This window comes from Neovison vison, chromosome 4 (genome assembly GCF_020171115.1).
Source record: "Neovison vison isolate M4711 chromosome 4, ASM_NN_V1, whole genome shotgun sequence".
NCBI lineage: Eukaryota > Metazoa > Chordata > Mammalia > Carnivora > Mustelidae > Neogale > Neogale vison.
Genome location: NC_058094.1, coordinates 34,573,097 through 34,586,848, shown reverse-complemented (window position 1 = coordinate 34,586,848; position 13,752 = coordinate 34,573,097). Strand labels below are relative to the sequence as shown.

The 13,752-nt window shown below is 41.7% G+C and overlaps 1 protein-coding gene across 1 annotated transcript in view; it reads left to right on the top strand.

The window, feature by feature from the left end:
- ATP6V1C1 (ATPase H+ transporting V1 subunit C1) overlaps positions 1–10,232 on the top strand; it is a 42,783-nt gene extending 32,551 nt beyond the window's left edge. The window contains exons 9-13 of the mRNA XM_044245173.1: positions 5,079–5,171; positions 5,260–5,353; positions 6,992–7,089; positions 7,902–8,028; positions 9,618–10,232. Coding sequence (XP_044101108.1) covers positions 5,079–5,171; positions 5,260–5,353; positions 6,992–7,089; positions 7,902–8,028; positions 9,618–9,713 — 508 coding nt within the window. The 3' untranslated portion in view covers positions 9,714–10,232. The remainder of the gene's footprint in view (positions 1–5,078; positions 5,172–5,259; positions 5,354–6,991; positions 7,090–7,901; positions 8,029–9,617) is intronic.
- The last annotated feature ends 3,520 nt before the right edge of the window (positions 10,233–13,752 follow it).

The window sequence follows — 13,752 nt, the reverse complement described above, 5'->3', positions numbered from 1 at the left end:
CCTTGTGAAGGTAGTCTGACCAGGTCTGATGACTAGTTAACTTTGGCCTTTTCTGTGTTACTGGAAACAGTACCACAGATGCATTGGTGCCCCCCAGAGGTTTCTGGTGAGGGAGCTAGAGGAACCCAGCTACAAAAGCCTAGGAAAATCTGTACTTGCCAGTGCAGAGAAAAATTTTCCCTGTGTTTCAGAGCAGGGATTGCAAAGATAACTTTTTTTTTTTTTTTAAGATTTTATTTATTTGACAGAGAGAGATCACAAGTGGACAGAGAGGCAAGCAGAGAGAGAGGAGGAAGCAGGCTCCCCCCGGAGCAGAGAGCCCGATGTGGGACTAGATCCCAGGACCCTGAGATCATGACCTGACTGAAGGCAGAGGCTTAACCCACTGAGCCACCCAGATGCCCCCAAAGATAACTTTTATGAAGAAAGGCAGGAGAGATGCCTTGGCAGTGACATAGATTAATTAAGGCACAGAGAAGATGGCAGTTCTTAGGACCAAGCTAAGAAGTCCGAAGCAGCGGGTAGAGCGCTGAGCTCCAGAAGCAAGGCTACCCACATGGGTGACTGAAAATGCCGTGAAATGTCTGGAAGACATGGCCGTTTCCTTCAGGCCTGATTATGCCTGCGTGAGGTTGGTGCTCCTACTGTGAAACAGCAGAACTAAAGGAAGCAGTGCATTTGGGTCATTTATTTGAACCTAGTAGGACTGGTGCAGCCTTGGTTAAGCTAAACTAAGCTCCCTTCCAGGCACAGTCCAAGATGAAAAGATGGCACTCTCTTAACTCTTTCCTCTCCTTCTGGCTTTCATTTTGTTTCTGTGCCTTGATTTCATAATGTCACTTAAGGTCATGCTGGTTTTGGCTTGATTTGAAATGCCTCCAGCTTCTGGCTTCTCGTCTCCCCGATCCCTGCAGCTCACAAATCACCACCTCCCCTTGAGTTTTTTGTTGTCATCGTTTATTTATTTGTTATTTTTTTAAAAAGATTTATTTATTTGTCAGAGAGAGCACACAAGCAGGGGAAACAGCAGGCAGAGGGAGAAGCAGGTTTCCCGCTGAGCAAGGAGCCTGACGTGTGGGACTCAGTCCCAGGACCCAGGGATCATGACCTGAGACCTCTTTCCATCTTTTCTACTGTCCCAGAACCTGCTCTTTGACCTTGTCCACATCTCTAGTCCCTATCCCTTTGTTCTGACATTGTTGATTTCCTCCAGCCATGCTTCCTCTCCCGCTGAGCCTGGACTCTCTAGTGATCACTTTAGCTATTGTCTTGCCTGCACCATCATCTCTGCCCCTGTGACCTCCTGCACATTCCCTCCCTGAATTAATCTGTAATGGCAGCCCGCGGGCTTTTACGCGTGAATTGCCTGAGCGAGCTCGAGAGAATCTGGTAGCCCTGAGTATTGGCAAGTCTAGACGTGGACTCTTCTGTCTTAGTGGGACAGCCTGTTCTTCTGTCAGCGCCTTTTCAGCCACACCCAGGGCTCTCACCGCTGCCTGCAGCTTTGGGACTCTGAAGTCTCCATTCGTAGCCTGGCTAACCCCATAGTTTCACGCTCACACCTGGGTTCCTCCTGGGCACTATACATATCTGCGCCATGAATAGGCACGTAACTGTGAATAGGACATTATCCCCCCCGAATCTCAGCCTCAGTCGCCCCCTTTCTTATAGTGTGTGGCAGCAGCATGTGCCTAGTTACCAAACCAGACCATGGTAGGCAGTCATTTTGGACTCGTACCTCTCCCTCCCGATGCCCTCCCACGACCCAGCCTAACAGCCGTGTTATTTCTGCCTTCAGTCGCATTTGGTTGACTCATACAAAATTGCTGTTTTGTAGGTCAAAAATGGTCAGGTACCAACAACCTCTTATGGTTCAACTGACTTTAACTGCCCCCACCCGCCCCCAGCTGCAGCTGCCGCTTCTCCAGCTCTTGCCTGGCTGTTGGAATTGCCGTTAGCTGGTCTCCTTTATCTCCGCTCTTCTCTTCCCTCTCATCAGTCTCCTGCGTTGGTGCCGTTTTCACTTTTGTGGCGTACCAGTCTATTACTGGCACACAAGCGTGCACACACACCCATCCCTGTACTATGTTCAGCTGTGACTGTTTCTGGCAGAGCCCCAAATGCGCCGTGTTCTTCCACACCTGTGTGCATTTGCGTGTGGGGCTCTCCGGGCACGTTTTCTCCTTTGCCTTTCACACTTCCGGTTGGCATCACTGCTTTTGTGAAACTCTTTGATCTCCCCTGAGATGGTATCAGTTACCTTTTTGCCCTAGTATGTCGCATATATCTTCTATTGTAACATTTGCAATTCTGTATTGTATTACTTATTTCTGTTTCCTGGATTAGACCCATGCTTTGAGGTCCGTGAACCAAGTTGTCTTAGTTTTATTCCCAATACGTAACAAGAGCCGGTCACATTTACAGAGGCTCAGTACATGTCAAATGATTGAAAGTCCGTTATACCAAGGACTCATGGTTTGTTTTTTATAATGTTTGAAGGAATATCTTTTCTGGGGGTAGAAAGAAAAGCAAATGGTTTCATTTATTTTTTCTTAATAAGGTAACATAGCAGGATTTAGTCCTAAGACTGAATTTTTAATCTTGACTTCTTCACCATAAGGATTTTGAATAAGCCAAACAACTTTGCTGTGACCCAGGTCTCTACATGATAGATGCGCTGCTCATTGTCACAGAGCTGTGGCAGACATCAGGTGCTTTTCATTTTTTTTTTTTTTAAAGATTTTTTAGTTATTTATTTGACAGAGAGAAATCACAAGTAGACAGAGAGGCAGGCAGAGAGAGAGAGAAGGAAGCAGGCTCCCTGCTGAGCAGAGAGCCCGATGTGGGACTCGATCCCAGGACTCTGATCATGACCTGAGCCGAAGGCAGCGGTTTAACCCACTGAGCCACCCAGGCGCCGCAACATCAGGTGCTTTTCAAATGGTCTTTAAAACGGCAAAGTACGGTGTGAATTTAGAAGATAACTATGGTAGTGGAGGAATATTGTTAGGGGTCTGCACTCACCTGTCAGATTGGATTTTGGATTTTTTGGATCACAGTGTGCATTTTACAGAGGTAAGCCTGGGAGACCTGAAGATCATGAAAGATTTGTTACTGAGTTTTGTCCGCTTGGTAGCTGCCTTGCCTTGGATTTGATAGGCACCGGGAGCAAGAACTAAGGGTAACAGTTTTGAGAGAGCACCATTTATTTATTTAATTTTAATTTTTTTTTTTTCTTTAGGATTTTATTTGAGAGTGAGTGAGTGAGAGAGAGCACTAGCAGGAGAAGCAGCAGGCAGAGGCAGGGGGAGAAGCAGACTCCCTGCTGAGCAGGGAGCCTGACGCCTGACTCGATTCCAGGATCCCAGGGTCATGATGTGAGCTGAAGGCAGACACTTAACTAACTGAGCCACCCAGGCACCCTAATTCTTAAGTTTTTAAAATTTATTTTTAAATACTCTCCACACCCAGTGAGCAGCTTGAGCTTACAAGATCCTGAGTCACACACTCTAGCTTTACTGACAGAGCCAGCCAGAGAGGACACCTTTCTTTCTTTCTTTTTTTTTTTTTTTTTTTAAGAGAGGGATGGGGGTAGTGGCAGAGGAAGAGAGAGAAGGGACCCAGAGACCCCTAAGCAGGCTCCACTCACACCTCAGGGCCCAGTAGGGGGCTTGTTCTTGGCAATCCTAAGATTGTGACCTGAGCCCAAATCAGGAGTTGGACGCTTAACTGACTGAGCCACACAGGTGCCCCAAGAGGGCACCTCTTTGAAAAGGAAGTTTTAATGTCCCAGATCCAGAGTAGCTGAGTTTCTGTCAGCGATGCCAGTGATCAGTCCTCCCAGAGGCATGTGCCGGTCCTGCTGCTGGAGAGGTAGACCAAGAGCCAGGTTGCCTCCGTTCTTACAGCCGTTCTGCCATTAAGTATTGTCACTGCCTCCTGAATTTGCCTGAATTGACTGCTAACCAGGCAGTTCTTAGACTTCTTGGAAAAACTAAACTTGCTTTTTTTTTTTTTTCTCCCTCATATTTAGTAAAAACTATCTTTGAATTCCACAAGCACTCAGGTTTGTAAAATATTATTTTTGGGGATTTCAGAAGTGCCACATTGTAAATAAAAACTAAACAAACAAAAAAACCCAATACTTGGAAAGTAGAAGGGAAAGTAGAAGGGAAAGAAGACCCCTCCATACAAAATTAAGTGATACTCCTGCCCCAGCCTCATCACTGTTGAACAATTCAGTGTATGGCTTTGTAGACCCCGCCTGTGGGATTCTCTACATGAGTAGCTGTAGGTAACTTGAGAGCCAAGCGGGAGTCCTGGTATGCACGAACAGTATGGTTTGCCTTTCCAAACGGCTTTTCCCCATAGGAATTTATATGACAGTTAAAATTTCCCTACAGTTATATCTGGGAGAGTATTTCCAGTGATGTCCGTGAGACCCATGACTGGATAGAAGTTTTCACCTCGCTGGGATTCTTCTAGAGCCTAGGAGGAAGCCCTGAGATGCAGAAAAGTGTTTTGTCAAAGGATATTTAGACCATTGCCTTTGTCTGTTTTTGAGTTAGGATGTTGGGGGCAGCGGGGAAGGAAGGATCTGAGGTAGGAGGTATTGGCAGTGCAGAGAGGGTGAGCCAGGCCTTCATGGGCTGGGCAGGGCTGGGCTGGAGAGAGGTAGAATTTGGTTTCCAGAAGAAAAGAAGGTACTTATTAGCAAGGAAGCAGGGAGCCTCTGGAATAAAGTAGTTACTGATTTTGCCACATCCGGCCTGGCACTGATAGATGGGAAAGCATGGTTTTTAGAGTTTGGACATTTTACTTGATTAAATGTTGGAGTTCATCGGGTTAGGAAGAGGTAGATGGCATAGGGCTGTTAAGGCATTGTAAAGTTACACATCATAAACATGGAGTGCCCAGAGTGTCCGAGGCAGTACAGGTGGTTAGCCTGGAGGTGGTTTGGGAAGGGCTGCCACACCCTACTGTTCCTCCTCCTCCTGTTTGTGAATTCTGCCCTCGGTGTGAAAGAGAGCAATCAATATAAAGCTTTAAGTGGACTTTTTTGGGTTTTTTTCCCATAGTGTTCTCTCCGAGGACCAAGACAGTTATCTCTGTAATGTCACCTTGTTCAGGAAGGCAGTTGATGACTTCAGACACAAAGCCAGGGAGAACAAGTAAGATTATTATTTTTTTGTTTTTTAATTTGTTGGATCTCCTATATATTGTGTGGACAATTTTGTTTCTCCCCCACTCCAAATTCAGATTCATCGTTCGTGACTTCCAGTATAATGAAGAGGAGATGAAAGCAGATAAAGAAGAAATGAACAGGCTTTCTACCGACAAGAAAAAGCAGTTTGTATGTGTTTGTTTTTTTTTTTTTTTAAGAATTTATTTATTTATTTGACAGGCAGCGATCACAAGTAGGCAGAAAGGCAGGCAGAGAGAGAGAGAGAGAGAGAGAGAGAGGAGGAAAGCAGGCTCCCTGCTGAGCAGAGAGGCCAATGCGGGGCTCGACCCCAGGACCCTGGGATCATGACCTGAGCTGAAGGCAGAGGCTTTAACCTACTGAGCCACCCAGGCGCTCCATATGTGTTCTTAATATTTAGTTTTATCAGTGTTAAGCAGAAGAAAAGACAGTATTGCTATTTCCTTTTTATTTAAAAGAGAAAGCTGATTTTACTTTAAGACATTTGATTTTAGTTACTTTTTCTGTTAACCAAAATGAATTTTCTCGAAGCAAACTTAGATCTTGAAAATCCATGCCTTAAAGTTAATTACTCCATCCAAATCTGTATCAGGAATTAATTTTAAATGCAATGTAGTGAGGTATTATTTTAACTAAGTAGTAGTTCTTTCAGGAAGAATTTTCATTTCCTTGTGGCAAATTTTTTTAATGCTGCAATATTACACTGAAGCAATTTCTTTTTAAACCATTGGAGAGTTTGTATGTTTGAGGCAGAATTGGGAAGGGAGGTGGAAAAGTGACAAGGGAAGATGGTGTCAACTTTCTTGTCATCTTTGAGTGCTGGATTACTATGAAGACTAGAAGCTTGCATGAAAGGGGTGATAAGTGAAAATTTATTTCTCTTGTAATGCAAGAGAAAATAAAAACAAATCCCATTTAAAATTATTCCTAAGTACTTATAAACCATAGCATCTCCATTGAAGAAAACTAATCCTAACCAAGTAATGCCCAGTAGAACCAACTTATTAAGAAGGTCCAGAGTCTTTTTAAAGAACAGATACTTTAACCAAAGATTTTCACATTGTCTTGTCCTTTTTGCTTAAATTAATTGGTTGGTACGTCAAATGAACCTAACGATGTTCGCTAAATAATTCAGCCAAACTGATCACGTATGTCTTTTATGTACTGAAAGGCAGTATTAAGTTATTTTAAAATCTGTTTAAAGGAGTGTTTTTATTTAGTACTGGAAACTATACCAAATATTTTAAGTTCAAAGAGGAGTTATCCTACATAATAGAATCATTAAAAATTTGGAATGTGAAGAGGTTTAAGGGATCTAGATCAACAGGACTGATACTTTATGAAAAAATTAAGACCTAGAGATATGTATTAAATAACTTAATATGTAACTGTTTATCCTGTTCCTGAGAAGTTGTTTATAAGTTGAATTCTATTTTAAATGTCTGGCATGTATTGCACTAAGTTTTTTATATTTTGGTTTTCAAGTCTAGGACATACCTATATTGTATATCAGTTTAAACTGCTTTCATTAAAATTTATGACTTTTTCTGTGTAGTGAAATAGATTCCATGAATTTTGGTGTCTACTGAGGTTATAGTGTAGTGGCTAACCTTTTAATCTTGCTTAAGATGAAGTGTTTGAAACATTTTTAAAGTGAATTATTATGTGATTTAATTCTCCTCTAAATTCTTACTGGATAGTCACTCCTTTAAAAATATTTGATTTATTTATTTCTAATTGCCATTTTCAAGACCAAATTTGTGGTGATTTTCTTTTTCCTTTTTATAGGGACCACTTGTACGGTGGCTGAAAGTAAATTTCAGTGAGGCGTTTATTGCGTGGATTCATGTGAAAGCATTGAGGGTTTTTGTTGAGTCTGTTTTAAGGTAAAGAAAGTTGATCAAGAAACTTGGAAATGAAGGGTTTATGGATCCCTTTACATTAGACCTCTTTGTTACAACAGTCGTAATAGGAAATTGATGCAGAGAAACCAAAAGGACAACCATGAGAGAGAGATTGTCAGTATCCTACCTTCATATTAGTCTTGTCCTTGATGCCAGGTTTGGAAAAAGTGATCCATACTGCTGTACTCCCTGGGTTGTTGCTGGTGTAAAATTAAAAGTAGATTATAAAGTATTTAGCTAATATTTGTTTAAAAGAAGATCTTTCACATACTTTACATGTAGTTTGGTACATGGTTTACTGATGGTTTATATGAAAACAGTTTCATATTAACCTAAAGTAGTTTATCATTTTGAGATATTTAAAAATCTCAATCATCTTATGATCCTCTATATATTTTGCTCATATTAAAAGTAGTTCAAAATAGTTATCTGTAGCTGTATTTGCCATTTGTAAATTTCATTGACTTTTCAAGACGTAATTGTATTGTTTCCTTATCATGAAGGTGTCTCCTAAGTGTACGTATTATTGCCGAGGGTATTCATAGATTAAAAATTGAAGAGTAATTAAAAGTAAATTCTAATAGGCAGTGGGCTCTCATTTTAAGGTAAGATTTCTAGTGGAGAGTGAGGACCAGAGAAGATCAGAGTTTCTCTGTATATTAGTTGGACTTGTCCTTAAAATGAGGTACCCTCTCTCTATTAACTGATTAAAGAAGACTACGAGAATATTTGCTTTGAAAAGAAAATCTGTATGTTTACTTGTGTTACATACTGAACATTTGCTTCCTGAAAAGGTATGGCTTGCCAGTGAACTTCCAAGCAATGCTCCTTCAGCCCAATAAGAAAACAGTGAAGAAACTAAGAGAAGTATTACACGAACTGTACAAACATCTAGACAGCAGCGCGGCGGCCATTATTGATGTAAGCACTTTAGGTGCCTTGGAGGAGCAGGAACTGGAATGAATTTCTGAAAAAAATTATTGGAAGGAGATAAATGGAAAAGGGATAGTAAATATTGTATATTAAATCTATTTTTTTTATTACTTTGAGGTCCTCGGTTAATTTGTTAGATAAACACAGCAGGTAATTGACATGGTTTACCGTGTTTTATACTAGTTAGAGCAGTGCTTTTGCTTCTACGCCAGTCATTGTCTTGCTATAGATCAGATGTTTATAGCTGCAGAAGTAAAGAAGCAAGCAGCAATACTATCCTACTTGTTTACCAAAGTTAATAAATTTCAGAGAAGAAGATAATAAGTAGTTAATTCAGTTGTATTTGGGACTAGTAGCAAAGTCAGTATAGGAGTCTTTTAAAGGGAGCTACCATTTTTCTAAACCGGTATGTTTCTATCTTATTTCAGACAGTGGGTGTAAGCAAAGTGTGTTTTCAAACAGTATAAGCAAACTCTTGCTGATGTTTAAAACTGGAGTGGGTTTTTATTTCAAATAATCTTGATTTTTTTCCTTTTTAGGATGGTAGTACCTTACATTTACATTAATTAGAACCCATGACACACCAGTTTTTCTTGATAGAAGTAAATGCAGGAAATTACTTTCTACATTTTCATGTAGTTGTCAAGAAAATACATGAAGTTCAACTATCTGATACATAATTTCCTACCAGTATATATATATATATATATATTTTTTTTTTTTTTAAATCCAGGTCACTTTTTTATTTTATTTTATTTTATTTTTTGTTTTTTATTTTATTTTATTTTATTTGTCAGAGAGAGTGAGCACAGGCAGACAGAGTGGCAGGCAGAGGCAGAGGGAGAAGCAGGCTTCGCGCTGAGCAAGGAGCCCGATGTGGGACTCGATCCCAGGATGCTGGGATCATGACCCAAGCCAAAGGCAGCCGCTTAAGCACCTGAGCCACCCAGGCATCCCCTTACCAGTATATTATTTTTTCGTTTAAGATTTTATTTATTTGAGAGAGGGCAAGAGAGCATGAGTGGAGGGGAGAAGCAGAGGAAAGGGAGAAGCAGACTTCCCACTGATCAGGGAGCCAACTTGGGGATCGATCCCAGGACCCTGAGATCACAACCCAAGCCAAAGGCAGACACCCAAGTCGACCAAGTCACCCAGGCACCCCTCCCACCAATATATTCTTAAAACATTCATAAATAGTAAGTGATATCATTAAAATCATACTTGGTTTTCTTCTATTCAACATTTTAAGAAGCCACATGCCCCGTAAACTGAAGACCCCAAGCCTGAGATTTAAAAAGTAATTTTATACATTATGCATAAAAAAGGATCATAGGGTCATGGTTAAACACATACAGGGTTTGGAGTCTGTGAGGGCTTAAATCTGGCTTTACTACCCACTGTGTTTCTTCATTGGCAAAATAGGAGTTATAATGCCCAAGTCGGATTAAATTAGCATAAACATCTATACCTAGTGCCAGCGTAGGTGTTCAATCAGAAGGTAAATGGTAATACTTATTTTTTTCTTCCCTTTGATTTCTGTCAGTACTCATTTGGATAACTTTCCTGTTTTTCTGTAGGCTCCTATGGATATTCCAGGCTTAAACCTAAGTCAACAGGAATACTACCCCTATGTATACTACAAGATTGATTGCAACTTGCTGGAATTCAAGTAAAAATGAGCTCCTTCCCAGACAATCCTGTCCTTGTGTTGGTGTAATCTAACAGAACTAGGCAGTATGACAGTACTTTTAACTCCCTATTGTCCTTTGCTTGCTTCTGACCACTTTTCCTAGTGAGTTCTTCATAGTGGTCCATCTCTCAATATTTTCTTCTTAAATGTCTTATTACTTTTTATTGATCAGGTCTGTAAATGTGTACTAAAAAAAAAAATCAGAGTTTATTTATAAACAGAATAGTTTATTTAAAGAGAAGGTCTTTCTTCATTGATATTGTGGTATGCATTAATTCCATTTGTTACTGTTGTGCACAAAAGCCTTGTTTACAAGGGAATGGTAAACGTTTGTACCATTTTGTTCACTGTATTTAGTAGACATAACTGTTCAGTAGTTACTGAATCATGATGTAACGAAATGTGATGATATTCAGGTATGTGCTTTCTGAATGTTTCAAATTCCAATCTGTGAGCACTGTTGACACCCACAGGAGAGAATAAAATTACCTGTGCAAAGGTGTATTGTGGTGTGTGTAACTTCGCAAGATAACGGTCCGGGTTGAGAGGTTATAAAAGAGAGCAGAGCGCACGTACTGGGCCACTCCCAGACTTCTGCTCCGTACCGGGGGCCGACCGTTTGTGTCTGCCTCGCGTAGGATGTCAGTGTGCCAGTTCTGGGTCACAGCACAAATGTAAAGATTATTTTTCAATACGTGATGGATATTTACGTCTGGACACTAGATTTTGAGTTCCCTTGAATAATTAGGAAGTAGGGCCGACTTCGAATAAAGTGTAGTGAAACCTTGTGGCTTCAGTCATTTGTTTTGTGGAAGTCCTGATTTTACATGTTTCCTTCCTAGGATTTTTTAACTAGACAAGCCTTCGTTTGGACCTGTATATCATTTATGACATCGTCTGAAAGGAGGCATTGTTTGCTGTAAAGATCTCTGAACTGGACGACTGAAGGAGCTTTTCCAGGAGATTCTGTGACCGTGCTCCCTTTCCGTGCACTCCCAGGCCTGCAATGGGAGAAGGGAGTTAGTGTTTTAAGGGCATTTCTGAACTATTCTATTCCTTCTAGAAATTAGTCTCCCAAATCCTTTTTTTTTTTTTTTAATTTTATTTATTTATTTGACAGAGAGAGAAATCTCAAGTAGGCAGAGAGGAGGCAGGCAGAGAGAGGGCAGAAGCAGGCTCCCTGCTGAGCAGAGAGCCCGATGTGGGGCTTGATCCCAGGACCCTGAGACCATGACCTGAGCCGAAGGCAGAGGCTTAACCCACTGAGCCACCCAGGCGCCCCCTCCCAAATCCTTTTTACTTCACAAATTTATGTTGTTATTTCAAAAGAAATTAACTTCAAACATATTCAGACTTCTAGAAGGTAAAAACTGAGAGATGATCCTGCCTGCCTGCCCCTCCTCCCCGATTTCTTCTCAAGGGAGTTGATGTATTCTTCCAGGCCTTTTTCTATGTATATATCACACACCTGCAAACTTAGCTTATTTTTAAATAAATGTAGGATCAGACTGCATATATGCATATATTCTGTCACTTGCTGTTTTGCTTGCTAGTATGCCGAGAATCGCTAGATGGCAGTCTGTCTAGAGCTTCCTCTTTCCCCCCCACTGGCTGCATGGTTTTCCATTGTGTATTTCCGCCATAAGATAGCTGACTGGCTGGATATTCGCGTTATTTTTTGGTTTTGCTCTTGACAAACACTGCTGCAGTAGATCTCCTTTTGCAGGTATCTTTAGTATGGAAATGTGTTAGTATTTCTGTAAGAGGGACCCTGGAAGCAGGCTTCATAGGCTGTAGGGTATGCATATTTAAAGTTTTGACACATACTGCCAAGTTCCCTGTCAGAATTCTAAATTTAAGACATTTTGAGGATGCAGATTTTATTTTCAATTTTCCTTTGGGTAAGAGGTAGCTGAAATTTTTTGGTTTTGGTGTCAGAAAATTGTAGTTTTCTGTCTTTTTTTGCAAGTATATTTTTTGTCTTCGTCTCTGGATAGTGTGCATAATCTGGGCTGGAGGCTGTGTTTTTGGCATTGAAGAGCAAGCTGGTGGGCTGCGTGGTGACTTCTGGGTTTTACCTGGATGGTAACATTGTTCCAATGCGGGTAGGTAAGGTCACTTCAAGTTTAAAATCCCAGTGTGTGTCAGGACTTTCACTGTAGTATCTCAGGGACGCAGAGTGGCTGAGAAGTAGCCGTCCAGCTCTTGTGGAGCCCTGTGATCTCCATGCCCCAGCCCTCCTTCATAAAACGGGGGTAACCAGAGTGCCCGCCCAACAGGGCTGCTGTGCTAAGCGAAAGAGATCCCACTTGCACATGTAGTGCTTTGAAATGGTGCCCGGTGAGCACTTGAGGCGTGTACTCAGAATCCTAGATGAGTGCCTCCAGCTTCTTTTCACCATCAAGATTCATGACATTGTGAAGTTTGAAGGTTAGAAGGAAGTGATGTGTGTATAGAGTAGACTTTGTGGATGTAGCATAATGTTAAAGCAGTTGGAGTATCTCTGAGCGTCAGTACATGTTGGATTTTTTATATAAATTGTTAATGGGAGCTATTGTTCCTGGAAAGGGACTCTTCCGACTTTTCTTGCTTTGTTCAGAGTCTACTGGTTTTCCTCTAGGATGGGGCTCAGGTCAGTTTAAGATTCATTAGACATTTATTGGGCATCTGTTCGAGACCATTCTGCTAGTGTTCTCAGTACCTATTGCCTCATCCCTTCCCCATGTTTGTATTGGGGGGACTGGTGGTCCCCACTCTACTAGTGGAGGCTTAGGGGCAAAGGACTTTAGTGAGTTTCTTTTCTTAGCTCTCACAGATTTTCGGTTAGAGTAAGTGTTCAAACCCATGGTTTCTGACTGCTGGGCTCTTTTGTCCATATCATGCCTCCTGCCCTCTATGGGGTCCTGTATGAATGAGCCAAACACTTTTCCTTCAGCTTAGTCCAAGAAAGACCATGATGTAGAAAAAGAAAAGTCATTAGATGTGGTTCATGAGAGATTAAATTGTGCTGGTATTTGGAGGGAACGTAGGAGTGCAGCCGTTCTTGTCAGTGATGGGTGATGATGCGCCTGCTGCCTGCTACTTTCAGGAGCCCAAGTTCCTCAACCTGGAGCGTTTTCCTGCCTCCGGAAGTTGCTCTTGGACAGACACTGTGTGGTCTGGGAGGAAGACTCCCATGTAGCTTTTCTTTTCTTTCTTTCTTCCTTCCTTCCTTCCTTCCTTCCTTCCTTCCTTCCTTCCTTCCTTCCTTCCTTCCTTTCTTTCTTTCTTTCTTTCTTTCTTTCTTTCTTTCTTTCATGTATTTATTTGACAGATCACCAGTAGGCAGAGAGACAGGCAGAGAGAGTAGAGGAAGCAGGCTCCCTGCTGAGCAGAGAGCCCAATTCAGGGCTTGATCCCAGGACTCTGGGATCATGACCTAAGCCAAAGTCAGAGGCTTAACCCACTGAACCACCCAGGCGCCCCCCATGTAGCTTTGCAAACGAGCATATATCAAGTAATACCTTTCGAGTAATACTTTGTGCATCACAGATACTCTGCAAACATGAACTTTTCTTTGCTCTCACTTCAAATTTAAATAGTCCAAATGTTAGAAATAAAATATAAATTGATCTAGATGTTTATATTTTTATTTTTATTCTCAGCTGCTTCTGCCTTTCTTTCCCATCACTCCCCTCCTCTCCCACTCCCCTCTCTCTCCTCTGCCCTCTCCTCTTAGCTCTCCTCTCTTCTTGCCTCTTCCCTCTCTCTCGTCCCTCTTTCCCTTCCTCCTTCCTTTCTTTCTTAACTTTTTTTTTCCTTAGAGTAACAGGGTGCCTGGGTGGTGCAGTCAGTCGAGTCTCTGACTCCTGGTTTCAGTTCAGGTTATGATCCTTGAGGTCGTGAGATCAAGCCCTGTACTGGGCTCCATGCTCAGTGTGAAGTCTGCTTAAGACATTCTCCCCCCTCCTTCTGCCCCTTCCTGCCACCCACCCCTGTTCTTTCTCTTTCTCTCTAAGATAATCTTTAAAAAAATCAGAGTG